This window comes from Leuresthes tenuis, unplaced genomic scaffold, assembly GCF_036924035.1.
Source record: "Leuresthes tenuis unplaced genomic scaffold, fLeuTen1.0.hap1 SCAF_19, whole genome shotgun sequence".
In the NCBI taxonomy this organism is placed as follows: Eukaryota; Metazoa; Chordata; class Actinopteri; order Atheriniformes; family Atherinopsidae; genus Leuresthes; species Leuresthes tenuis.
The window spans coordinates 18,146,987-18,174,430 of NW_027325373.1; the positions used below are offsets into that span (position 1 = coordinate 18,146,987).

At 42.0% G+C, this 27,444-nt stretch overlaps 1 protein-coding gene across 2 annotated transcripts; it reads right to left on the reverse strand.

Moving 5' to 3' along the window:
* Window positions 1-1,921: 1,921 nt before the first annotated feature.
* On the reverse strand, window positions 1,922-26,778 carry sec31a (SEC31 homolog A, COPII coat complex component). 2 transcript variants are annotated; one of them, XM_072372150.1, is made up of 28 exons: window positions 26,561-26,778; window positions 24,033-24,112; window positions 23,724-23,847; window positions 23,445-23,643; window positions 23,264-23,359; window positions 22,880-23,020; window positions 22,638-22,780; window positions 20,525-20,624; window positions 20,281-20,442; window positions 18,212-18,364; window positions 17,892-18,116; window positions 17,721-17,795; window positions 17,572-17,613; window positions 15,097-15,399; window positions 14,527-14,638; window positions 13,776-13,954; window positions 13,567-13,693; window positions 13,344-13,489; window positions 12,584-12,757; window positions 12,270-12,494; window positions 11,882-11,986; window positions 11,457-11,559; window positions 9,755-10,120; window positions 7,995-8,050; window positions 5,871-6,125; window positions 4,960-5,079; window positions 4,808-4,879; window positions 1,922-3,301 (listed from the first exon to the last, which is right to left on the reverse strand). In XM_072372150.1, the coding sequence occupies exons 2-28, from the start codon at window positions 24,109-24,111 to the stop codon at window positions 3,122-3,124; spliced, it is 4,062 nt and encodes a 1,353-aa protein (XP_072228251.1). In that variant the 5' UTR covers window position 24,112; window positions 26,561-26,778; the 3' UTR covers window positions 1,922-3,121. The 2 variants fall into 2 exon arrangements, with proteins under 2 accessions (XP_072228251.1, XP_072228250.1); XM_072372149.1 differs by having other exon boundaries at window positions 5,871-6,128.
* Between the last annotated feature and the right edge of the window lie 666 nt (window positions 26,779-27,444).

A 27,444-nucleotide genomic window follows, 5' to 3' on the forward strand; every position in this document is an offset into this window, starting at 1 on the left:
ACCAAGGAGTCGTGGTTATTCTGCATTTGGGACAGCAGCGTACTTGATGAGGTCGAAGCCAAACTTGGCCATCGTTTTACTTCCCCTTAATCTCCACATTGATATTGTCAATAAAATAGTCAGCAGCGCACTGTCTGGATGTATTTTCATTTTAGACACATTACAATTAATAACTAATTTTAATAATATGTGTGGCAATATAAGTACTTATAATTTGACCATTGGCAGGAAAAAAATTGTAGAATGTGGCAGTGGTCGCGTAGTAGTTTGTTTTTAGTGAGTGAATAACAAAAACCAGAGATAAATGCTTAAAATTAAACGGATGGTAGTCACTATTGCTGTTGGTATGCTTTATCAAGCAGCACAACTGAGAAGGCAAATCAAAAAGCAAAATTAAAAGTAGAAAATACTTTAACTATATCAATTGACCTCATATTTTAAGTTTAATCAACTAGAATACCACTTAAAATCATTAAGGTCACAATCTCATTCAGAAAAAAATGCAAAACTTCTAAAATCAGTTGTGTTGTTTCTCCTCTACCATCTTTCTTTTGTCTGGAGTGCAGTGCATTCTGGGATACTAGGCTGCCTCAAGTCCACACAAGTCACCCCCAGATACATCCTCGGTAAAATGGGCGAAGTAAGAATTCATCTGAGCACTTTGATTATACTTCCCTTGATGTGAACTTAATTCTACTTGCAGCAGGGCCTTAAATGAAAAAGTACAATAACTTTTATATTAAAGCACAAAAGGCGACTCTGTAGCTCCTGTGTGTGTGTGTGTGTCCAGAAAATACATAAAGTCAGATAGGTTATGATGATATTATGAGGTACATATATTTGATCCATGGTGTTAAAGTTTTATTATTAAACTACTATAAACTAAACTATTAAATCAAAATGTATTCAAACAGTAGCTAACTAACTGGGAAACCAGATATGCTAAATGTTAGCGAGCTAGCACTATTTCAGTAAAGGGGAAGTTATTTTTTTTTTTTTAAACCTGGACCCTATTTCTGGCATAAAATACGTTCATCTACTCACTGTTTGGTGAAAGCCGGCGTCCTACGGAAGATATTTAGATTACTCGAGATCCGAGAACAGGAGAGAACGGGGGCATAGACAATACAGTCTCTAAATAAGGCATTATCTGTCTTTATTTCACCAATACTTTAAGACGAGTGAATGAATGAACTCGTACTATTGCACTGTTAGCTCATAACTGCTGTGTTGTTGTTATTGGCGGATATCGGGGGGCTTATAGAGGGCTTTCTACACACTCGTCTAAAGATAATGCCTTATTTAGAGGATGTATTGACTATGCCCCCGAGTAATCTAAATATCTTCCTTAGGACGCCAACTTTCACCAAACTGTTATCGGTAAGTATATGAACGTATTTTATGCCAGAAATAAGGTCCAGGTATAAAAAAAGCCAAACTTCCCCTTTAAAAGAGGTTTTCTTATTCTAGTGCTAGCTACCTCAAATGTGATTTTTCTTCTGCCTCCTGCTAAACGGCACTGGTGACATCAAATGTGGTGCTTCTTCTGCCTCCTGCTAGATAGTTTCCTGTAACCATTCAAATGCTTATCAGTTGTAAAATATTATGAAGAACATTCCATTTCTGTTTTTTCATTAGTGTTTTTAAACATTTTTTTTGGATCTTATTCAACAGAAAAAGGCAACATATTACATCCAATGTGTGGAGGCCTTTCACACCGGCTAATGTTGATGCAAAGTCTGTGTTTATGTATAAAGTTTTGGGAAATTTACAGAGAATTTTCCAAATCAAACGTGATCATTTCCACAATATCATCATCATCATTCCTACTTTAAATTAATTTCACAGAAATTTAAACTAATTTCTCATGGCAACACTTAATTTCACAGAGATGAAAGAAAATTAAAACACCACCACACTGTTGTGTAAATAAATACTATTTATTGAAAATATTGCCTGTAGTCAGTCTAAAACACTAAAAGAAAAACTGGTTTTCTTTTATTAACAACATAAAGTGAGGTTGACGACTCAGGCTGCAGCCCTCATCCAAGTGGGAATGAAAATCAAGTACAAGTCTTCTTCCAGTTTCCCTCTGAGGTCCAAATAATCACCGGATAATTACCTTCAACGCTTTAAAGACGACTATGATAGCCTGTTTGAGCATGCATACTTTTAAAATTCCTTAAAATCCTCTTTTTGTAAAGTTCATTGCACTGTGCGAGCCTCATGATTACAATGATGAAAGGAAACAAATAAAAACACAAAATGAAATAAAAACATTATGTTCCTAACGCGTGGGACTCCACTGCTGCGCACACTGACGATATGTTGGTCCGCTGTGTTGGCCGCAGCGCCACCAGTGGCGAAAGTAAGTCAGCGAGAGCGGGAAACTGGTTAACGATACATGCGTTAAAAAAATAACTGGCATTAACATGATGATGCCCCTTTTTCACCCATATTCTGAGTTTTATTTGTGTGTCTAATGCCAAACGCATGCAAGCAACGATGCATTTGTTCTGTGAGGAGAAAATACTGAACATTAATGGATTAAAAGGTGTGGCAGCCCCATTTGTAGTGCACAAATTGATCAGATTATAAAGATAAAGCTAATGTTTCTGGAATCTAAAAGTTGCAAGATTGCAGGAGGTGTGAGCTGAAAGCGTGCGCCACAAAATCTGCTATTAATATGTAATGAATGGGAATTAGATTTATTCTTTAAAATGGCATTTTAATTCCAACAGAAATGCCCTGAAAAGACGTTTCCTGAAAACGTTTCAATAAGACTTAAATTTTAATCACTTTGTCTGACACGAATCCACGCGACTTCATGTGTGAATTAAAATCGAATCTTTCCAGTGTCTTTTCTGTGGGTTAAGGTGGTTTTTTTTGGGCTCACAATTTACTTTCACCACTGAGTGCGACCGACCGCATGGCTTATGTTGAAGTTGCATCATAAAAACATGAATGGCACAAAGAAGAAGTGAACATTATTGTCCTACGTCTCAGAAATCTTCTGTCATTTGCATCGCGCGTCAGATGAAGCTCCCTGTGAAATAAGCGGCCGACGGATGCTCGCCTCGATCTCGGACCAGTCAGTCGGACGCTGGGACGAGTTTCCTCGTCACACCCCGAGTTTGTTGGCTTGTGTCAGCACCACCTTCAGGACGGGCATGAACGCCGACGTCTCGCTGAAGTTGCTGTTGCTGACTATGTGGGTGTGGATGTTGAGGCCCTCCGTGTAGGATCGGGATTCTATGCTTCTGGCGATGTTATGAAGTCCGCCTACGATGGCAGGAGAGAGCTGCGGAGATAAACAGCAGAGGGACATGAGTGTGATTAGTGTGATCTTCACCTCCTTCTCCTCCTCTCGACATGCCAGGTAGATATTTCCTAGAATATATTTCCTAGGTATTTCCTAGGTAGATAGATTATTTCTCAGGAAGTACTCAATCGACCATTTTATGAGGAAATGCATCTGCCAGCAGCTGCTGTCGCCTCAGCACAACAAGTCAGTAAAACAATTCCTACCAGTTTTAAAGCGTTTGCTCGTCTCTTTACTCTTTTCATTTCACAAAAAGCTTCTTTTTATTTTTAAAGACATTTAAAAACACAAATATCCTCTTATGTTTGGAGCAGCACCTGGAAGAAACCATCTTTATATCTTGGGTTTATAGTTGTGGTAGATTGAATATATATTGTGTTTTTGTTGTTTCCAGAAATGGGGAAATCCTTTTTCAAAGATGAGTTACTTCTCAACGGGAGTGTTTTTATAGCCAAAACGTTAAAAAAAAAACAGACCCAAAACTACACCTATTCGCCTGACTGACAGTCCTGCTTTTAACCATTTTGTTCACTTAGTTTTGACGAGAGTTCGAGCTGATCTGTGAATCTGTGAATCTCTCTGCTCGTTGTGTTGTATAGACTCTCATTCTTCAAACCTCTTTTTTTGTTTATTATTTTCCGTTTCTCCCTCAGATCAGCTGCTCCTGAAGGCGCCTAAAACCAAGCGAAAGCTCAGAGGTGATGGCGCTCTCTCTGTCGCAGCCCCCAGCTTGTGGAATGATGTCTGATGTTAAACATTAAACGGCCTCTTCTATGTTGCTTTTTTAAATCTCTCCTTAAAACCCATCTTTTCCACTTGGCTTTTACCACAATGGCGTTAATCTCGGTTGATTTTAGTTAGGTGTTGTAATTGATTTTATGTTGTTTTTATGCTTGCGATGTAGGGCTGTTTTAACAGTGTTTCGTCTCTTTTACTTATTTTATGTGTATGCTGTCACGTCTGTTATTTGTGGCTTTTATTTGATTTTCTGTACGGCTCTTTATAATGTTTTATGAATAAAGATGGGTAGGATTTAAGAAGTCTTGACAAATTCACCTGATCTGTTTTACCATTAAAGCAGTAACTTAAAGCAAAATTCTTCTTCTTTGGGTTAGATGGGTCGTAAATGCGTCTGTAGACGAAACTGCTCAAACACTTTTCCCTTAAAATCTTCCGGTTTTCCAACACACAGGCTACAAAAATCAAGGTGCATGACTGGCCCAAGTGTAACAGGTACTGTGACGTCCATATTCGGCGTGTGCTGCTGTTTGCAGGATCGAGAACAGCGACCGTAAACTGACACTTTATGGTTATCATTATTATTAATATTATTGGTGTTTTGTGCAGTTGAATTTTCTCTGACAGAGAAAAACCAGAACACTCTTTTGGCTACAATCTACTGAAGAAAGGGCAGAAATAATCATTAGGAAGAAGGAATTAAGCAGCTGTCTTAAATAAAAAACTAATATTGACCGATTTACTCACCGTCTGCTCTCTGAGTTTGTCATAGAGCGCCTCCAAACGTTTGTTGGCGTCATCGAGCTTCCGCTTGGTTTGCTGCGAAAGGATAAAACCAGCAAACGATTAGACACGCTAAAACAGGGATGAACTGGTGAGCTCCACAGTCGTAGACTTACGGGGTCGGTGGCTACAGCCAAGCACTTCTGGATCAGCCCCTCGAATGTGGTCTTCAGGACCAGGTGCTCGTCGGGAATGGGCTTCTTCGTGATCTTCTCGGCAGGGATGGACTGCAGAGGCTGAGGGGTTCAACATGATGACCCAAGTTTATTCATGTCTTTTAGACGTTGCTCGAGAGATGATATTATTTCAAAACTTTTGATACTGTGAACCATCACATTATGCTTGATAGATTGAGATACTGGGTGGGTGTATCGGGGTCTGCTTTGGAGTTTTTCATGCCATTTCTACCAGAACGTTCATGCTCTGTGGCTGCTTCTAAGTGCAGCTCATCTTCCACTTCTCTTCCCTAACGGTGTGCCACAAGGTCCTGTTTTGGGGCCTTTGTTCCTGTTATATCTACTGCCTTTTCAGCTCATTGTAAGCACTTTTAAGGACATATATGCAGATATATATACGTATATGCAGATGACATTCAGCTGTATCTCTTTTAAGCCCTGAGATGTTTCTAAGCTACAGATCTCACAGGTGTTTAGACTCTATTAAATGTTGGATGTCTGAACACTTTCTACAACTTAACGAAGAGAAAACATTAGTCCTTGGTTTGTATCTAAGGTGATGGAAACTCGAGGTCCCTTTGCTTTTTTTGCTAAATCTTCTATCAGGATTTTTGGGGTAACTTTCCACTCAGCTTTCACTTTGGAGGCTCATGTTAAATCTCTGGTTCGCTCATGTTTTCGCCGCTGCTGCGTCGCGTCTAACTCAGTCCTCTAAGTACCCATCTGTTAATCCCTCAAAGGCTTTAAATCAACCTGTCGGGTCTCTTTAGACAAGAATATATATTAAATCAACAAAAGTAGAATTAAATAAAACTGTTTCTTTGTTTTATCTTGATTTAAACACTTTCTACCTGAATCACATCTCCTGTAGGAGCTCCTGGCGGACCCTCCATGCTGGTGTTTGGCATCGCAGGATTCATGGATGGAGGGGCGAGCTGTTGGTGATGCTGATGCATGCCTGAGTAGGGGACCTGGGCACCGTGGGGGCCCTGCACCATAGCCTGAGGGGCCCCAGAGGTCATCGGCTGGGCAGCCTGAGGGTCAGCGCCCAGCGGGGCCATGATGGGAGCAGTAATGGGGGTGGGCGGGGTGTAGTTCTCTGGAAACTGCTGAATAAAGACATCCAACTTTATCACCTCAGTCCACCTAAGATGTGTCTGTCTTCCTGCTCAGTTAAGCTCACCGGATGCCAGACTGTAACTGTGTAATTTGTAAAATATGACCTCAGTATTTTAAGTTGGCTCATGTAAATCGGAATCTTACAGACACAATAGACACTCTTTCTGTGTTGTATAACCAGTTTAATTCTTTCACTGGACCTCCTCAAAAACAAGATGAGATATCTCAACTTGTTTATCCATATATACACAGTACTGAACCAAAGTCTGAGGCTACTTCTCATTTCTTTATACGTTACCAGAAAATAGGAAAATAAGAGCAGTGATCAGTATAAAAGGCTAAATGAGTTTTTATAATTCCAATGAGCTTTAAAGTCAATATTTGGTCTGCGCTCCTTTATTCTCCAACACAGCCTGAACCCTCTTGGACAAGCTTAGGAATAGTTCTCCAGGCTTCTTGAAGACCTGTTGCCACTGCTTTTCAGTCCACTTCTTGTGTCATTTGGCATAGCTCAGCCTTTTCTCCCTGTTTCCCTTCCTTAAGAATGGCTTCTTGACAGCCACCCTTCCATGGAGACCATTTCTGATGAGGCTTGGGCCAACAGTAGATGGATCAGCTGAAGGTCCAGATGCATCTCTCAGGTCCTGTTTCAGGTCTTTGCTGGATTTTTTCCTCTTTCTTAAGGACATCACTTTCAGATACTGCTGAAGATAGTTTCTTTTAGGCCTGACACTTCTTCTTATTAGCTTAGTTTTCAGTTTTTGGGAATCAGCTTGTTGGAGCAAAAATACTATTTTCTGTCTGTCAAACTGTGTTAACTTTGGTGTTTTTCATAGATGAAACTAAAGAAATGGGAACAAATGCTGTGTCTTTGTAACAGGCTGCTGGTAACAAAGAGCCCAAATATACAATAAAAATTGGTCCTTACCAAAGGAACAAGGGACACAATACTGATCCCTTGAGTTAGGAGTAGTGAAGGGAATTTCGGCTCTTTTTAGTGGGCCAGATCATTTGGTTCAGCTCACCAAGAAGGCTCTTTCGGCTCCCAAACGGCTCTCCATTTTACCACTTAAACCTTTTAGAATTCAGCCAAATTTAGCACCGTTTTGACTTGTGATTTGTATTTGAACACATATATCACTTAAATTTCAATAAACTGCTGTAGCCAACTGCATTTACAGTTGTAAAATCCCTTGTAACTCTCTACCTTGCTTGAAGAACCACTCTGCTACACAAAGCAGATAGAAAATGCCTATAAAAACCCAAGCATAGAAATAAAAATAGGACAGCTATTGACACAACTGTCAAAATGCATCCAAATACTACTTCTTTTCCTGTTTTCACTCATCTTTGCACCACACTTCTCTCTCGTCTTCACTCCTCTCTCTCCCTCCCCCTCCTCCTGTCACCATCACAGAGCTGCTACCCCCGCCCCTCCCTGCTTGGTGGTATTGGCAGGTACTTTTCCAAAAAAAGAGCTCCCGGACGGATGCGAGCCGGCTCGTTTGCGACTGATACATCACTAGTTAGGAGCCTTTTTATGCTTTAATGATTCATAGGTCAGAGTTAAATGGCTTAACAAACAAAACACAAGAACTGGACTGAAAATGAGTGAAAATGCAGCCAATGTCCAAAGAAAATCATTGAAAGACCTTCTTATAGCCTGGAGAACTATTGCTCAAGACCACTTTAAAAGATTAGATGAAAGTCTGGCTGCTTGGAAGCAAACTGAAGAAGCGGGAGGATGATTAATACTCTTAAGGAATAGGTCAACCTTAGTTTCTGTTTATACAGAAGGGAATATGTGGAAGAAAGTAGCACCCTGCGAGTGCTTTTATGAGTTAATGCAGACTTACCTTCTTCTTCGGTGCTCGGGTCAGAGCCGGAGGATCATTCCAGCCGTTCTGAGGCCCTAAAGAAAGAACAAACTCCTCAGCAGCCTGCTTCATGTTCTGAATCTTAAAAACTTCAAGTTTGTAACACACCACGATGTCGTCCTAATATTTGTGAAAACTATTAATTTCCCCAAGAATAACTTTCTCTCATGTCACTGATCATGTGTTTAGACAGAAACGTAAAGCTACCAATAAGAAGAACACTTCTATCTACATTTAACTCCATCAAATCTGATCAGATATAGAAACTGAAACATACATTTGCTTCATGTAAACCTTTTATTTTCTACATAATGACTCCAGTTATTGGTAGATGTTGTAACTGCAACATTATACTGTTACAAACTTCTTCCTCTTGTTAAAAAATTAAAGTGTCCACTAAACCTTGCTTTGTTTGGCAGATAATCAGAAAAATTTAAGTATTCCGTGTTGCCATTTTGCTTTGATTGCCTGTAAATTAGCACATTAGAGATCAGCTGTAATGTTCGTTGTAGCTGGAAGAAAAAAAAAAAAAAAAGTCATGCAAATTAACTCCAGATGATTTGGATTATTCAACTTCTGTCTCTCTCATTTCTGACAAACTCTTCCAGTGTGGATTGCTTTGTTTGTGTGCAGAGAGGCGATGAAACCTGAGTTATTTTACCACAGCAGGTCATTTTAAAGCAGAACATTACTGATAATAAAAGCTCCGGCTTTGTTTCTCTGCCACCATTCTACAGACACGACGAGCCACTGGAATAATAACAGAGATAATAATAAGGTACGTTAGATTAATAATATGATGAGCTGATCGGGCTTATAAATGAATGACATCTACCAGGAAAAAGTTTTGGTTGCTTTTGGTCTTTAAAACTGAGCTGCAGCCAATTACTGCATATTTATTAAGACAGAACTTAGATAAGAACAAAAAAACCCATCAAGAAGTAGTTTTTAATAAAAAAAATATATATATGAATAATATAAGAGGAAAAGGTAGAATAGATTAAAACATAATTTATAAGAGAATAACAACCAAAAAAAAGAAAATATTCAATATGAGTCACATAAAGAAAAATATTTGCTGCTTAATTTAAAATCAATTGCTAAATTTTTGGTTGTATAAACTATCAGAAAGTAACAAAAGTAAAAAAAACCCAAGATGTTAAAATTCAATTAGAAGAAGTTTGAACTCAAATAAGCAGCTCCATTTGATTTTTTTTAGGCAGCTTGACTTGATTTGTTTTAAATTTAATTTACCTTTAAATAAAAGATAACAGTTCAGATTTAATTAAAACCAGAAAAAAACTAAAGTTTTACATCATTATCATATATTTATTAAAGGGTTATTAGTGGGTTAATTAAATGTCTTTCGCCTTTAAATGCATTAAGTTTAGTATATTTAGACATTTTCATTAGGTTTGGATTGTCATCTTTTGCTTTTCATCCGTGTCTGCTTATATGTTTTATATTTCTTATCTACTTAATAATAATGGTCTTTTTTAATAAATGTAGTATAATAAAAAACAAAGGTTATTCCAGTGGCACTCGGTCTCGATAAGTTGGTTAAAGATGCTCCTGAGCAGCAGAAAACGAACCCCGCTGACTGATATTGAACCCCGTTGGAATCTGTGCCCTTACAGGCTGAGTTAGTCTGAGAGGAGGACAGAGAGGATGATCAGAGCCATGCAGACCTGTTCTCTGAGAGGCCGGGACCAGCCTGAGGTCGGGGTCTAGCTGTGTACCTGAGAGTCCGATCGGTGGAGGATGCAGAGGAGGCATGTACGACACAGGAGATCCTGGACCGCCATGCTGGAAAGACGCTCCGGGGGACGGAGCAGTGGAAAAGGAAGAGGAGGTGGGATAGAAAGAAGGGTGGGAAGGAGGTGAGGAGGACAGGCACTGGCTGAACGGAGGCTGTCCAGGATAGGGAGGAGGTTCTGGCTGAGACGGGATGGGGTGAGTGTACTGAGAGAGGAAGCCGGGAGGGTGAGGAGGGGAGGAGGGCTCTGCAGGAGGAATTTGAGGAGGAGGAGCAGAAGAATACTGAAGAGGCTGATAGAGAGGCACCCCCCCAGCTCCAGGTGGGTACTGGCTGACCTGGGGGTAGGCTGGGAGTCAGACAGGAAGTGGTGTTAGCGAAAAACTTCCAACTGCATCATGCAACAGGAAACGCACACAAAACATGCTTAATGTTTAGGTTTGAGGTTAAAATGAGAGATAAACACACTGTTAGTGTCCAACATTTCCAAAGAGAAATGCTTCAAGGCGTTTTAAAGAAGCACCCTGCTGGAGGTGTTTTATGTCAAACAGCATTCAAACGCCCCGAGCTCTGAGTCACTGCCTGGACGAGGATCTTAAACTGCACAGAAGCATTTAAAAAGGTTCCAACGGGCACCGGTAAGTGTTTGGTTCTTTTCTTTTCATGAATATGTTCCTATAAACAAGCAGAAATCAAAGAAAGAAACACTTCTTGTACTGGAGATTGGGGGATGAATTAGAGCTCCCACCTAATTACAGAGAACATCAAAGGTGCTTTAAGACCCAAAACATCTAGAACTTAAGCAGCCTGGGCCTTTTTTTAAAGAGCTTAAAGTCCACTGAAGTGTGTCGCTCAAGTTCTTTTCACTTAAACCAGGACGTCCGCCTCAGCTTTATTAACCCAAAACCAAAGTTTTTATTTGCACTTTGGAACAAAACGGCTGTCAAACAATAAGCCAGTTCTGTTTTATTGCTCCAATTCTCTCCTTTATGATCGTGTTTGCTGCACCTGTTGTGCGTGGTGGAGGCGGCGCTGCTGCTCCCACCTGTGCATGGGAAACATTTCTGATGCTTTCTCGCTCGCGGTGCGCTCTGTAACGGTACGGAAAAAACGGCCCCCTGCTGTACAGCTTAGCATTAACGGAGCTTATGATATACTGTGGATGATCAACCTTAGAGAGCTGCGAGACTTTAAAAACTCTGTTCAGTTTAGTTATTTTATGCTATAAAGTATCATTGGTGCTGATACCTGGAAACCAAGTTAAAAGGCATTTCATTGAACAGAAGTATGAGCAAAACAAATGTATTAATACACAATGAAAGTGTGTATTTTCACTCATATTTTTAATCTGCATTCTCATTTTTTACCTTAAATCAGCTGGATGGAAAAAAATTAAAACTCCTCGTTAAAGAGACGTTAAACTCTGACTTAGTTGAGCCTTTATGCAACGGAAACAGGCACAAATGTTGTGATATTGTTCATTCAAAAGTCTCAGTTTCCACTCCTGCTGCTTCTCGTAGTAAATGACAACGTAATGGACAGAGAAGCTCGTCATTTTTCATTTAATTTGGCAGATTTCTAACATTTTGGTTAAAGTTTACAATACTTTTGAGTCAAAACGGTTTTTAATCTTTTGTTTTTAAAGCAAAAACTCAACATAAAGTTTGTGTTTGATAAAAACTTACGCTGGTACTGATGGGAGTACATGTACGCAGGAGTGGAAGAGGCTGGAGGAGCCGCTACTGCGCCCGAGGCCGGCATCCCGAACATGGGATTGGGAGGCTCCGCCTGAAGAGACAGGAAAGCAAATCTGAAACCATGTCGAGGCGAAAGAAAGACGATTGTCCTTTAATATTTTGTTGAAAACAGAGAGCAGAATGGTCAGATTCGCTTTCTTTTGTTAGAAAGGAACAGCAGGCATTTCGATGTGAGTATGAAGAGCAGTAAATCACATGAAGACAGTGAACGCATCACAGCAGAAACCGTATAAACAGGAAGTGAGGTGGTGTGTAGCTACAGGGGAGGGCGCTACCACAACTGCTGTCAAGCACATGATCGATTTCAAATTTGCAGTGAGGTGTGTGTCGAGTTTGGGTGGGGGGGCGTGTACCTGCGGCTCTGAGGCGCTGCCTACTTGAAGAGGAGGAGGAGGGACATTAGGGAGGGCTGTTGGAGTTTGGTTACTCCAGGAGGTGACAGTGGAGGCAGCCCTCACCTGAAGCACACAGAGAAACACGGCACAGGGCAATGATGGCCGCAGCATGGGAGGGGGGGGGCACACACCAAACAACGCCTCAACAACACCACAGTACACCAGAGGTCACACCCATGGAAACAAGAGAGGACTTTACAGGCGCCTGCAGCACTTTATCGTTACTCTTAAAGAAACAGCTCGTCATTTAAACCCAGGTGAGAAGAGAAATCCAAGCAATGAAATGACTCGAAAAAAACTTTTCACCAGGTGGTTAGTAGCAGGTGAGATGTAGAGGAGAACATACTGGTTGGTAATACTGCGGCTGAGCCGGGGCGGAGGCAGGCGTAGGCCCGGGTGGCGCGGCTGCAGCGGCGGGCCGAGGCGCCATGGAGGGCTGGGCCGGAGTGTACGGATGCTGGGTCGGAGCCGAGCCGTGCCGAACCGGAGCCGGAGCCCTCTGGGGTTGCGCCGGAGCCGCCTGCTGACCCAGAGCCCGACCGAGGCGGTCACGAAGCTGCTGCACCACAACCTGGATGGACGGAATTAGACGGTTTTATCTGCCAAAGTTTAACTCGTGAGAAGTGAAGAGGTGCAGTTGGCTGTAGTGGTGTTACTCACTTGGTTGGTGTTGTCGGGCAGGTATGTGATGGCGGTGGACAGACTGCCCTGCGAGGCCAGCAGGCTGGCGTACTGACTCATCCTCTCCGCCAGCAGGATGCCGATAGCGGCGGGCCCGGAGCGCTGGGTCTGCTCCACCGCACGACGCAACACCACCACCTTCTCCACCAGGTCCTGAGACATTTAAACGCAGCACACGTGTTCAAAGAGCAGGTGATGAGCATCGCTGATATGAAGCTTTGCTTCTGCCGATTTTCCCTCTGCTTTGAAGCTAAATTCTCGCTTATAATCAGCAGCTAGTTTCCAGCCGTTTCTGGTTCCTTTGCGGTGGTCAGCCGGTTTAAAGATGCAGACTGGGAACTCAAAACATTGAGATGCGAAGCTCTGGGTGGAGATTACTGTGGCTTTAAAGTGACAATAATCGGTGCATTTTGAGAACAAAAGAGGTGCTGCTCATTGTGATGAAAATACGGAGAAGTCTGTGCACAATTAGTCAGAATCCTGAATCCGGACCAGTAAAAGTTAAGTTTCAGGCCCAGAACAGTGCTGTCTTTGCTTACTTTGCCGTAGTATTACAACTACACCAGCCAGCCACAGTTAGAAGTTAGCTGGTAATCATGGTGGAGCATTTAGCTGTTAGTTAAGACTTAAAGAGAAAGACTTGATAAGATGGGCGATGAGGTGAGGTTGCTTCATAACTGGTAGATGTGTGAAAACAAAAGGTTTGCAGGCAAATTTGTGACTTTGATACGACACACACCTGCAGGGAAAGGGGAGAATGTCCGCCCTGGGCTCGGCTCCAGCAGGACACCAGCTTCTCCACGCTGCCGGCGCAGATGTAACACAGACAGGCCTGAGATTGTAGCTGAGAATCCTCCGCTGCTCCCAGTCTGTCACCAAGAAGGTCTAACAGACGGAGGGGTTCAGTTAAAGAGCTCAGGTTCAAAGCTGTCAAACAACCACCCGAGTGTGTGTGAACTCACCACAGAGGGAGGAGAACTCCTCAGGCCGAGCGTAAGTCATGACGGCGGCCAGAGCTTCCTTCCAGCTTTGCAGGTCACACGTCTTCAGGATGTCATGCCAGTCTTTCATGACCACGGCGCTGATCAGCTGCAGGACAAACACGCCGTTACATCACCGGCGATAAACTCTCTCTTTAACAGCCCTCCGCTCTAACTCACACGGTTGTTACCTTTGTTATCCTGCTGTGTGCTTTGGTGAAATACTTCTTCTGGGTTTTCTCCAAGAGTTCGGCCCCTCCGGCGATGGCCAGGATGATGCTGTCTGCCATCCGGTTGTCATGGAGACAGAGCTCCACAGCTCCTTCGAAGTCCCCGGTCAGCAGAGCCTGCGTGATCAGCCCGTCCACGTCTTGTAGGAAACCAAAGACAGCAAATGTTTTTCAAAACCTGCTCGCATTTCTGAGACTAAAACAGCAAAGACTGGAATCATTTCAGGACTCCATCATCTGGAATCATTAGATACACACCTCAGATTTTATTCTGCACAATGAGCGTGAAAACGGGTAACAAATTTAGGACTTAGGAGGCAGTTTAAGCTCCTCTAATACGAGTCTTTTGTTGTTTTTAAGCCAAACTGGCACCCTTTAAGGAGGCTCCTGTTTGTGATGCAGCCATCAATGTGCAGACACATATCAGCAGGCTGATTTCATACTGAATTAAAATCAGGAGATTCTCAGATAAGAAGATTAAGGAGAGTAGTAGGGATTCTCATTAAGAAGAAATCTGCTTTTATGACTTATACGCACATCAGGCAGTATCTTTATCTCTTTTTAGTCTCTCTGGGTCCTATTGGATGAGGTTTTTTGCTTTTTTTCCAGGCTTTCTTCTCCTAAAAGTCCACATTTGTTCCATTTCAGAGTTTCCTCATCGCCACCTGCAATGTTAATTCTGTCTGGATGGAGCTGAAGGCTTCGCTGGTACCTTTACTGATGCTCAGAGCGACTCCTCCCGCAGGGGTCGGGACTGGAGTTGGGACCTCAGCCGGTGTCTCGACAGGACTGCTCTCCTCTATCTCCACCGGTGGTATCGTCTCCTGAAACACAAGAAAAGTATCTCACGATGCCTTCGTGTTTTCCGTCATAAAATGACAAACATCACCACAGATTCTATGACCGTACATGTGAGAGACATTTCAGACTGGACTGACGGATAACACCCACAGCTGCTCTCCGAGCATCACTAAAACAGTTTATTTATACTGTTGGATTTCGTCTGACATGGAGAATCCAAAAAGGTCACCTCAGTTTTTGACAGATTGTAGCTCTGATGTCATACATGTGGTTAATTTGAGTGGCACGTCTTCTCTCAGTGAGTCTTAATGAAAATGTACCAAAATGTACTCCAACCTGAATGGCTCGAGTTAAATCTGAGTACTTGGATGAAACCGGTTCGTTCCTTCACAATCCTGACAGCAGCTCTCCACCCATATGAGGTCATGCATGATTCTGAAGTAAACTTAAGTGAGCATCTCTAACCCTGATTGAATCATACCTCATTCAGGGGAATCTCCTCCTCTTCCTCCTCCTTATCGTCAGCCTCCTCCTCCTCCTCCTCCTCCTCCACCTCCTCCTCTGGGAGAGCCTGCTCCGCAGCTACGTCTGGTTCGTTAGAGTCTTCTGGTTCTGCCGGCTCCTCCGTCTCCTCCGCCTCTGGAGTGGAATTTAGCTCAGGCGTGGCTGCTGGCTGGAGGTTTGCAGCAGCAATCAAGTCGAACGCCTCCTCCGGATTGTCAGCCGGTGGCACGAGGCTGAGTTCTGCTAAAGGCTGCAGGGAAGTGGGCGCAGGCACGTCGGGCTGGGTAAAGAGGGAACGCGTGGTGTCAGAACCAGAATGAAGCTGGGTTAAATAAGACAGTCAGGGTACAATACGGTTAATAAAATGTAAGCCTTTATGCTGACGCATCTCCTTATTGTGTCGCCAGAGGCAGCTCTTCTTTCCACATAAAAACGGTTCTCTAAGTTTCTTGATTACGGGCCAAACAAACCTGCAATATTGTTGATTTGTGTCCCCTTGAGGGCTCTACTCAGCCAAAGATTGGATAAAGTGGAAGAGGCCTCACTCTGCAGGATTTTTGGGAAACTGCATTGTTTAGAGAACACACTCTGAACAGTTACATGCACCGCTGAGTTGAGCTATTACAGCTCGATGTGTCATCTAACTGGACCACTTTAATCACTGCCCACACGCTGTTTTTAGGTTACTTTAATGGGCATTTTGTCAGATGAGGCTGCAGTGATGAAAATCAGGATTTTCTGAGAGCAGAGTGACAGTCTGGACACGTAGTCCTGATGAGCTGCTTTACAGTTTTCACTAAAAGATTCAACTTTGGAGCATGTGTGAGCTCCTTCGCACGTTTAAGTCTCGCTGAGCGTGAAGGAGTGATTCCATCATGTTTAGATTTTAAAAGTCCTGTAATGGTCTGTGGCTTTCTGTCCAGGTTTAATCATTTTTGTAATCCATTTTTGGTATTTTGTTTGAGCTTTATCCTTTGCTTTCTGTCTTAGTTTCAGTCCTCAGTGCTTCTGGTCATTACTCCAAGTTGCCCTGTTCTCTTTCACACTCGACTCTCCTTCAGTTACAGCTCCAGTCACTTCTCATTGATCATCTCCATAGATCTGTTCCTCTCCCTGTCTGCTTGCTCTAATATTTAGTCTTTTGTTTTCCAAGTTTAGTTTATGGTTTCTTGTCGCTTTTGGTTTATTTTGAATAGAAACTTCCGTCGATCATCCTTTCGGTTGTTGGGACTGCCATTTCCTACATAACCTTCTATCACCGGGAACCGTAACAAGTCCTGCTTTGGTTAAACTGACAATAATTTGTTTTTTCTTGATTCATGTAAATGAAGTTGATCATTTCTAAAATAGAACAGAGGTCAGGTCAGGCCTCGGTTTAGCTAAAAGCCCGGGGAACACTTGGACTCCAAGATAAAACGAGTGTTTGAGATCAAGATCAAATCCAATAAAAATAACTTTATTCACCCACAAGGAGCTCCGTTTGTGCCAAGAAGTGCCAAGAAGTGCCAAGAAGTGCCAGTAACCCACCCACTGCTCAACCGAACAGCTTAGAACAGCTTATAAATTTCAAACAATACCAATAAATTAAAAATACTACAATTCCACATCACAGGAGGGATGACTAAGGGGTGACTCAGGAATCAGTCTAAAAATACATAAAAGAAACCACTCAGAAGGTATAAAACCAAAGAAATGATGAATAATATTGAACCTGCACCAACCTCATTTTAACCTCCAGAAAAAAAAGAAGCAAACATTTATGACATAATGTGCACAGTGTAAAGAAATAACGAGCCGATTTCTGCCTGAAAATATCTTCCATCATCCCCTGAGCAGCTTTAAAAAAAAAAGTGAAGTCGAATTTATACCACGACAGCGCAGTGAATTGCAACACTCTCCTTATTGCAAAACTTTAAAAAGAGGCATTCAGCTTGAAGCCTTTCATTAAAGAACTGTACGCTGAAGGAGAAAGTACAAGCTATTTATTGTCTAATAAACAATGGCTGCTTACTATCAAACAGGATTTCACCATAAAACGTGTGCAAAAAATGAGCAGCATCCCAGAAATCGTCCTAATAAAACACCTAAAAAGTGCTGTCTTTGACACTTTAAGACTCTTGCGACTCCATATTCAGGTTAAAATGTTCACTCGCTAGAAAATGCATCAGCGACAGTCTATATGAGGAATTAGGGGCAGCAAAAACACTCACATATCACCACCTTTACACCACCTTTTAAACTGTTTTGTCAAAACCGGTTATTTACACAGCCGACGGTTATGAAGTAACCTAAGAGTCATGTCTGAGGCCATCTGACTCTTTTTTTAGCTCTGCTTTTGTCCTGCACCACCTCCTGAGGAAAATATCTGCCTCCTCGGCTGCTCGTCCCCAAACTGTCTCCGTATATTTCCCAAAATGCTGAACAAACTAGAAGATTAAATGCTCAAACTCACCTGTGGAGAGTCAGCAGGTTTTTCCTCTAAAGCCGCTGAAATCTAGACGGAAACGGACACATTTCTCACATGACGCACTGAAATGAACTACGAAAACGTATTTAAAAGAGCCAATTAAGGTGTGATATCATGCAGGGAAATACAGTCACCTTTAAGGCGAGCTCCTCTTTGTTGTAGCCCAGAAGTTCCAGGTACTTGCTGCGGATATCACTTTCAAAGTTAGCCTGAAAATACAAAATAGCCACACCGAAAGCTTTATTCACCGCAAACTGTGCCATTGCAGTGTTTTTTCCTAGAAAAGGTTCTTGCTGGAGTCGTACCTTGAGGAAAGACCAAACAGTCTTATCAAACTCATTTTCAGAAGCGTCGATCTTTTCCTGGCAGAAGTCCACGTAGCTGCCTGAGCTCAGAGTGGCCTGCAGCTGATCGGAGCGCTTCAAAAAAGCCGTTTCTGTAACAACCTGACTGATGTGCACCACATGTGAGGTGGGCTGCTGAGGCTGCTGAGGCTGCCTGTTCTCCAAAGACACCAGCTTCCCACCAAACTGCAGGAAAAGAAGAGATTCAGAGCGCGTTAGGCACCCAAAACAAAGGAAAGCCCTCCTGGAAACCTTGCGAAAGGCAAAGAAATCGAACTCACAGCAAACGTTGCTCCGACAGGTCTGCGGATCCACTTGGGCGGCTTCTTCAGGGGGTTGATCGTGGCTGGGGGGGCAGCAGTCTGAGGCAGCTGCAGCGGAGGCAACGTCTGTCCCGTCCCAAAAGGATCCATGTTCCCAAAGGAGTTGCTGATCTGAAACAGGAGCACCCACAGAAGAGCTAAACTAACGGAGCTGCCGCCAAACGATCCGTGCAGCTCAAGAAAAAAGGAAGCGAGGGCGAGCTAAGAGGAGGACGCCAAAAGCAGCGAGAAATCTCCCAACATCTGAGGCGTTAATAAAAACAAATGAAACGTACATGGTTTTAAGATTAAAAAGGAAAGGGAATGAAGTTAAATTAACCTCATGAGTCCTCATCCTCACCAACGTTTTACTCATTTCGATCTTAAACAACACTGTAGGTTTAGTTTATTAATTTGGCTCTTGTACGATAACTCTACACTCCAAGAAGAAGTCCAGTTGCTCTTATTCAAGCTCTTACACTCTTACACTCAGCTTCTCACAATCTGCAAAAAGAGTTGCACTGAACATGAAGGAAAAGCTAATTAAAACACATGATGACAGTCAGCAAACTGTGGAGACCACTAAAACATCAGAGAGTTTCTGGGGAGTGTGCAGGGAATTGGCTCTGGACTTTTCCCATAGTTGCTGTTTTACATGTCGAATTCACAGAGATTCTCCGTTGGAGACACCTTCCAACAATGAGAAATATTACCAGTTTACATGTGGGTAATATCCACATGATCGACAAGGGAGTGGAAAGGTGTTTGAAGAAGCAGCACGCACACTCACGCCCTGTAAATTCGTCTAATTTGTGCATCCTCGTCTCCTCCGTACTCCTGTCTGTGGCCAATAAACCATTTGGTGCCGCACACCCCGTGTGGGACGCCAGTGGGAGGTAAAAATGCTACATTTGAAAGAGTAATACACTTTCTGTTAGAATTACAGACCTAAACCAAGTAGTAGGGATGGTTATGGTCCATAGAGTTATACACAGGGAGGACATTTAAGGGTTAAAGAGCATCTAAATTCCTAGAATGCAGCAGAGCTGCAAAACCCAGTGAACACCACCGGGTTTTGCTGCTCTGCTGCCAGAGAAGCTGTGTGAACACTTCGTGTTTCTTTTGCAGAAGTATTTCTGGCATCCACGATGTGTGAAAGAATTCAGCCCCGCATGAATTCAGTTTGCGAAGTTGCAGTAAGAGCAAATGCTTTTTAATGCTTTTCTGACAAAAATAAACAGCTGTATGCTGCAACAAAAACAACCTCAAGATAAAGCAGCTGTGCCACAATAATTAGGTCACGTTGTTTTTTTTTAATGACTGCTCAAAAACAGGGACGCTCATCCCTGTTACCTCACAGAGTCTGTCCTCAGCTCTTCTGTTTACATCTCTGGAGGGAGGGAGGGAGGGAGGGAGGGAGGGAAAGAGGAACTAATGCCTCCCAAATACAAGACAACACAGAAAAAACTAACACTCTCTCACACCTAAAGACTACGCCACCGAGTTTTAAGTCTGGCAAAGACTCGAGATTTTCCAGGGTCACTATTTGTAAAATGACCTCTAGAGATGATTTCCCATCATGCACCTGCTGAAAATTCTTAACAATGAGGCTGACCGATGATAAAGCAGTCAGTTGCTCTTCCTTTTGTTCGGTCCAACTGAAACGTACGTGTTTTAGCCTTGTCACCATGGTAACTCTCAGTCACAGCTTTCCCTACTTCCTGTTTGGAAGTGACAACAGCGCACGTATGGATTGAAAACACTGAAACTCTGAATGACACAATTTGCATAAAAAGGCAAGACTAAAGACTTAAAATATGTCTTTATACATACTAAACCAGTGTTTCCCAATCCTGGTCCTCAAGGCACAGCGCCCTGCATCTTGTCCATGTTCCCCTGCTGCAGCACACCTGATTCAAATGAATGGGTCGGGTCTTTAAGCTCTGCAGAAGGCAGAGGACGACCCATTCATTTGAATCAGATGTGCTGGAGCAACATGCAGGGCGTGGTGCCTTGAGAACCAACTGTTTTTCAGATTTAAATCTCACCTGGTCCGCATGTCTCTGGCTCTGCGCCTGGTTGCTGCCTCCCATGATGGAGTAGATGTCGATGTGTCCGTCGAAGCCTGCGGCCGACAGCACCGCGGGGTTTCTGGGGCACCACTGGATGTCAAAGCACCACTGGCTGCTGGTGGGCAACTCGTACAGCACCTGGACATTCGAGTAAATTACTTTCTTGCGCCTTAAAAGATCCGAAAGGCTCCAAAATAAAGTCACGTGCACAACTCTTTACCTCCGCTGTGTTTGGATTCCAGCACAGAATCTTGCAGTCCTTCCCGCAGCTCAGCAGCAGCTCGGGATCAGCCAAGCTCCAGGCGATGGCCAGGACACCCCTGGATTTAAACACAAAATAACAACAAAAAAAAAAGAAGAATTTGATGAAAAACAGCAAAGCTACATTTTAATTTCGAAAGAAAAGGACTGTGACGTTCTGTATTTCACCCATTAAAGCTAAATGTGTCTCCCTGTGCTATTTGACTTCTCCAGTCTTTGAAATAAGACAGAAAATAAAGAAAAACGTGTATCTAAACGTTTCCAATGCATGATTGTAAGTAAAAAAAAAAAAAAACTAAATTTGTGCTAAAATGTATAATATTTGCTCAAACTCACATTAATCTATATTTTTAATATAAAAAAATTTGAAAAATGAAGTGTTTACACAAACGAAAAGCTGTGAAAAAACAAAACATTCTCAACTCAGAGGCACAGATGACTTAATAGAGACCAATACGCTTAAAATACAGTCACGGTTACATATGCGGGATTATCACGGCTGCCTCGTGTATCCTTCGTTCAATTGTAGCTCTGCACATCCTCAGAAAATACTGGTACACATACGCAAGCTGCAATACATAGGTGACCAGTAGGGGGTGTGTAAGCTAAATTTGGATGTTTTGTATCATCAATTTCTCACAACATGCTTTGTTTAGCAGCCTCACGATTAGCACCATCTACGATACCATCGTTGTAGCTTTTGTCTATCGTGATCTTAAGACTAGCAAAATGCTAGCCTCTTCTTTTCTCTCCATATTTACCATTTATCAGAGTGCTTCTGCTTACATCCTATAAATCTGGCAGCAGTTTTAGGCCTGAGTGATCAGGTGCGCCCCCCTGTGGAGTCCTCCGGAATAAAGCGTACGACACAGGCAGGTATGTGAGCGGCTACGCTGAGAACGGAGACGGCTGCTAACGTGAATGCACGGTGGAACAGAAACTGTATTATTAGTCAGAGGGGCAGGACAAAACTAAAGTGGTTTTCGGTTCAACGGTAGGTTGCGTTTGCAGGGAACAAAAAGGAGTTGGCAAGCAAGACTAAATAAAAAGTATATTAGCAAGAAAAATAGACGCAGCTCGGCTCAAGATGAGATCGAGTGAAACAAATTGCAAGCCGTCTGCTGCTGATACAGTAAATATTACAATGCAATGATCATTATTATTATCAATATTAGAACTTTATATTGTTCTTATAAGACACATCTGCATTGCTGCAGCTTTAAATCCAGCTGTGGAAAAAAAAAGGCAACAGAAGGGAAAGTAGAGCCCAATTTTAAAAAGTATCTATCATAAAAACCGGACATTATATTGAGGTTATAAAGAGTTAAATATATCAGGAACATGTAGTTTTCTGCAGTTTTCTGCAGGAACATCTGCAGTAAAATGAAACTACAGCAGGTAAAAAAAGTGACAGGAGCAGAAACTACAGTAAAATGAAATAAAAAAAAAAACAGAAAACTATTGATGGAAAAACAATTCCCTTTATTCTATGGAGGACTGAAACTGCTATAATCCAAAATAAATGCAAAAATTCAGAAATAAATATGTTTATATGACGATATTCATAAAACATTCAAATGAAATGTGAAAGAAATATCCTATTTTCTTCTTTAATTAATTCAAGCTTCTGTTAATGTTGCTAATTATTAACTTCACCACTCAGTTTTCAATTTAATCTGTTATTTTTATTGGAATATATTCAATTTATTACTTTGTTTAATTTAACGCATTTTTTTCATTATTTCAGATTATGGCAGCTTCAGTCTTCCATACTATACTGCTGGGCAATTAAGTTTTATTTCATAAATTGCTGTATCTTTGGGGGCTGTTTTTAGCAGATTAACTTTTTTGGGGTATTTTGGATAGAAAAAAAAAGGGGGTTGTGGATAATAATAGGTTATATCAGGCTCTGGCTACACAGATATTACTTGTTAGCGACGTATTTTCAGTTATTTTGGATATTTTCATGAGCTTTGTTCTCAATAATAGAAATATTTAACCTAAACAGACTCTTATTTAAGCCTGAACAGTTTTAGTGTTAGTTTAGTGCCGTGTTGTCCAGCTGCGTTTACCGTGTGTGATGCTCTAAAACCTTAAGAGGAGAGGTGGCGAAACGCAAGTCCCACATCTGGATGACGGGCATCCGGTCGTCCTCCGAGGCCACGACCATCTGAGTGGCCACCTCTGGGTTCCAGGCCAACCCAGAGCAATGCATCTAAAACAAAGACGTGAGATTACACACATTACGCCACAGCATTGCGAGGAAATGCTTCTAGTCCCGAGATGGCAACTGAACGCTTAATGGACGACGTACTCTGTTGCTGTGGTCGCTAACTTTGATGATGAGGTCGTTCTTGCGGAGGTCCCACACTGAAGCGCGGCCACTCGGGCTGGCGGAGGCCAGGATGTGCTGGACCTGTCTGTTCCACGACACACAGCTGATGTCCTCCAGAGGCTTCAAGACAGAAACACAAGACTTTTTAAAGTGATTCTGCATCTAAACTGTGAAAAAAGGTCATTTACACGGTGAGTTGATCTAAACTGTGTCCAAACATCATCAAGACAGACTCCTTGTCTTTATCACATTCTTATTACACATAGAAGCTTGGTAATTTGACAGAGAAATGAAAAGAATTACAGAACTTTGTTTAAATAGATATTAGAGAATAGGTGTCGCTGCTTATAGAATGAAACAAACCTGTGTTTTAGGTCCAGGCGTCATTGGAGAACCAAAGTTATTCATATCCCAGATGTAAATTTCAGACTCATTTCCTCCCGACGCAAACAAGTTCGTCTTAGAAAAAAGAGGAAAAACTGCTTTTAGTTTAAACCCAGATTGTTCACAAAGTGTTAAATTATCGGAGTTCAAAGAATGGAACCTGGAACGGGTTGACGTCCAGGGCTCTCACGGGCCCTGTGTGTTTGTCACTCTCAGCAATGATGACATCGCTCTCTCCAGCCATGATCTTCGCGGGGTCGTACAGGATGACGTCGCCGTTCTCGCCTCCGGCGATCAGGACGCCGGACGGCTGACCCTGGGCGTCCATGCCAAACGGACCCCACACCAGCTTGTGGTATCTGCGGGGAGAGAGGTGAACCAGGCGTGAGACGAAGAAGAGCGGCGTGGGACAGTCTGCGTGTTGAGGAGCCGCCCGTACCTGTGAGTGGAGGACAAGCTGCCACATGACTTCATGTCCAGAGACGGCTCGGCCAAGTCCAGCTCGAAAAACTCCAGGGAAGCATTGGTGCTGAAGGAGGCATCCAGCTGCTGAGCGGATGTTCCTGCAGAGACGGAACAGGTGGCGTTCAAGCACAACTGCAGAGGCTAAAATCAGCCATTTTCATCACCAAGTCGGGTTTTTTTTAAACAAACATGGCAAAAATCTGATTATTTTCCTGGTGCGATATCAAGAAACCCTGTAAGACCCCCACATGGCAGCAGGTGGTTGCCCTCTGAATGCTCCTACCTGTTGCCAGGAAGATGGGGTGGTGCTGCGCTGGACTCCAGCTCTGGATGGCTGTGCGGTTGATCTCTTTGAGTTTCATCCTGGAGAAATAAGTGCAGTTATTAGTTTTAGTGAAGTTTCATCAGCTTTTTCCTCTCTCGCTCATAAACCTGAATATGTTTGGTATTTTGCCCTGAAAACAAAGTCATTTTCAACTTCAAGGTTTGGAAAAAAAAAAAAAAAAAAAAGAATGTTGTCCACTTATATCAGAGGGAATGGATCTTTTTCAACTCCACTGAACAAGCTTTCCACATTTATATTGACATATGCACCAAGTCCATTAGGCCACATTGCTAAAACTAACCGAGGCTAACACTTCCTGGCGACATGGAAGCTGCAGCTTTTTACTGTTTCAGAGAGATGATTAAACTTTGTGATCATTTAGGAGGCTGCAGTTTGGGGCTCCGATATATTGGACAGCATTATGTCTTTGGATCGTTGTTGATATCTATTGTGTGGACATAAGACATTTATAACAGCTCTGATATAACATCTGCTGTCTTAGATACTGTGCACATCTCTCTCAATCTTGTAAAAACAAAGGCCCCCGAAATAACTAAAAAAAAAAAAAAAAAAAAAAAAAAAGAGCCGACTCAGCAGTTCATTGCAGCTCAGATCAAGCTGTTCAAATCTTACCCAAACGCCTTCCATTTTTAACATGAAGCACTTTGTGTTGAGCTGCCTTGCTGACAGGATTTGATCAATTCTGTCAAATCCACCTAAAAGTGAATACTGCCACCTCGTCGGTTTAAACTAACTGCACAGTTCTCTGAAAATGCCTCGAGACACCCCTCATTTCTTTTACTTAGATTGCCAAAAAAAAAAAGAAAAAAGAAATAGGTGCAGAGATTTATTGAATTGTGTGCAAACATAAACATAAATGCAGTATATAAGACAAAAAAACAGCTCTAAAGTCCATATTTGGTCTGAGCTCCTTTATTCTCCAACACAGCCTGAACCCTCTAAAACAAGCTTTCTGTCATTTCTTTAAGTAGTCTTCAGGAATAGTTCTCCAGGCTTCTTGAAGGACATCCCAAAGCTCTTCTTTGGATGTCGGCTGCCTTTTGTTCTGTTCTCTGTCAACATGATCCCACACTGCTTCAATAATGTTGAGGTCCGGGCTCTGGGGAGGATTAATCCCTCCATAAGACCTGTTGCCACTGATTTTCAGTCCACTTCTTGTGTCGTTTGGCATAGCTCAGCCTTTTCTCCCTGTTTTCCTTCCTTAAGAATGGCTGCTTTACAGCCACCCTTCCATGGAGACCATTTCTGATGAGGCTTGGTCCAACAGTAGATGGATCAGCTGAAGGTCCAGATGCATCTCTCAGGTCCTGTTTCAGGTCTTTGCTGGATTTTTTCCTCTTTCTTAAGGACATCACTTTCAGATACTGTTCATCTGCTGTAGATAGTATTTTTTAGGCCTGACACTTCTTCTTTTGTCCTCCACTTGTCCAGTTTCCTCAAATGTTTTAAGGACACACTGCACACCATGCTGAGATATGCCAAGTTTTCAGATAATAGCTCTTTGGGAATCAGCTTGTTTTCTGTCTGTCAAACTGTGTTATCTTTGGTGTTTTTCATAGATTAAACTATAGAAATGGGAACAAATTATGTGCATCTGTGACAGGCTGCTGGTAACAAAGAGTCTAAAGACACAATTTAAAATGTGTTCTTTAGTTTGTCAATTATGTGTACAGACAGCATGGGTTCATCACTTGAGTTAGGAGCCTTTTTTAATGAATATGTCAATGTTAAGTGGCTTAACAAATTAAAAACACTAGAACTGGACTGAAAATTAGTGAAAAAGCAGCCAATGTTCTAAGAAAAACTTTGAAAGACCTTCAAAAAGCCTGAAGAACTATTGCTCAAGACCACTTTTAGAGATAAGAAGAGAGTCTTTGCAGAAATGAGGGGCAAATTAACACTTTTATACAGCATTATACCAACAATATCCAGTTGCTTTTAATGTATTCTAGAGTGTTAACATATCTTTTAGATTTAGGAAAAGGCAACAAGTGTACATGTCATAATGTTAGTTGGTCTATTTTTACTTTGAATGGTGCATTTTCACCGTTTCACCTGCTGGTGTGATAAATAAGGCTGGTTACAGAATAACAGACACGGGTCCTGTAGTTTACAGCTGTGTTACAGCAAGGACGTTACGGATGAGACATTTCGCCGTTTTTCAATGTTTCATTTACTTCAGCTCGTGAAAATAGGTGCTAGCGGCAAGCTAACAGCTGATGGAAAAATTTAAAGCCACACAGCTCTGCCAATAAGGAGCTTCGGCGTTAAAACATAAAGATACCAGAACATGTTGTTGCTGTCCATGATTACAATGACACGGCGCTGCCTGACCTGGTAAAGGACATTAAATGTTTCTGTAGCCCGCTAGCTGCTTGTGTAGTAAAAAAAAAATAAGAGTGGAGACAGTTCCTCTCAGAGACCCACACACACAGATCTCTTATTACTTCGCTAAAGCGGCTTACCTTAAATTCGTTGCTGCTTCTCACATGAACGCATACATAAAAAAAGAAGACGAACACAAACGCGCAACGCCCGAACAGGTTCCCGTTTCGGCACTGCTTAAGGAGCAATGGCTGTGGAGACCAAAGAACGGTCTACCGGGTCCCGGCTGCACACGCAAGACAGATTTCCACGTCCCCACTGGTCTCCATCAACGTGGCACTGAGCAACACTTTCCTCCTACCACGAAGAACAACTTCCGGGGACGAAATACCGCCCTCCTCGTTGCTAGCAGGCTAACTATGCTAACGCTACGTTTTAATTTCAGTTAAAAGCATCCGAAATGGGTCATACAGTTGTAACATATTACTTTTAAATGTACTACATTTACATGTTTGTATTATTCCAAAGATGGAATGGCATATACAAATGCAAATATATAGACAATATTGGTGGAAGCAGTTTAAATAACTGATTCGAAAGTGAAAAAATATCAGTTCTAGCAACAAGAAAAAACAAAAACAAGCAAAATATGGTGTAAAATGGTCATTGTGCGAGCAATTACTGTTATAAAATAAATAAGCTTAAATATTTAAGTATCAAATTTAAATTCTATTTCCCATTATTCCTATTTTAGATCTTAAATCCACTTAAGTTGAGAAGGAAACTTCAAAAGTCCAAATTTTAAAGCCTTGAGTCCAACTGGGAAGGAAACAAGTAAATAAATATTTTAGGTTTAGATTTGAAATTGAATAACTATAATACAACACATTATGCCAAATCTGCACTATCAAATCACATTTTTCGTCTCTGTACATATTGTTTATATTATATCTAACATCACAATACTATTATATATCAATTGAATTTTTGTATTAAATCTATAACCATATCTAAATAATTTTTA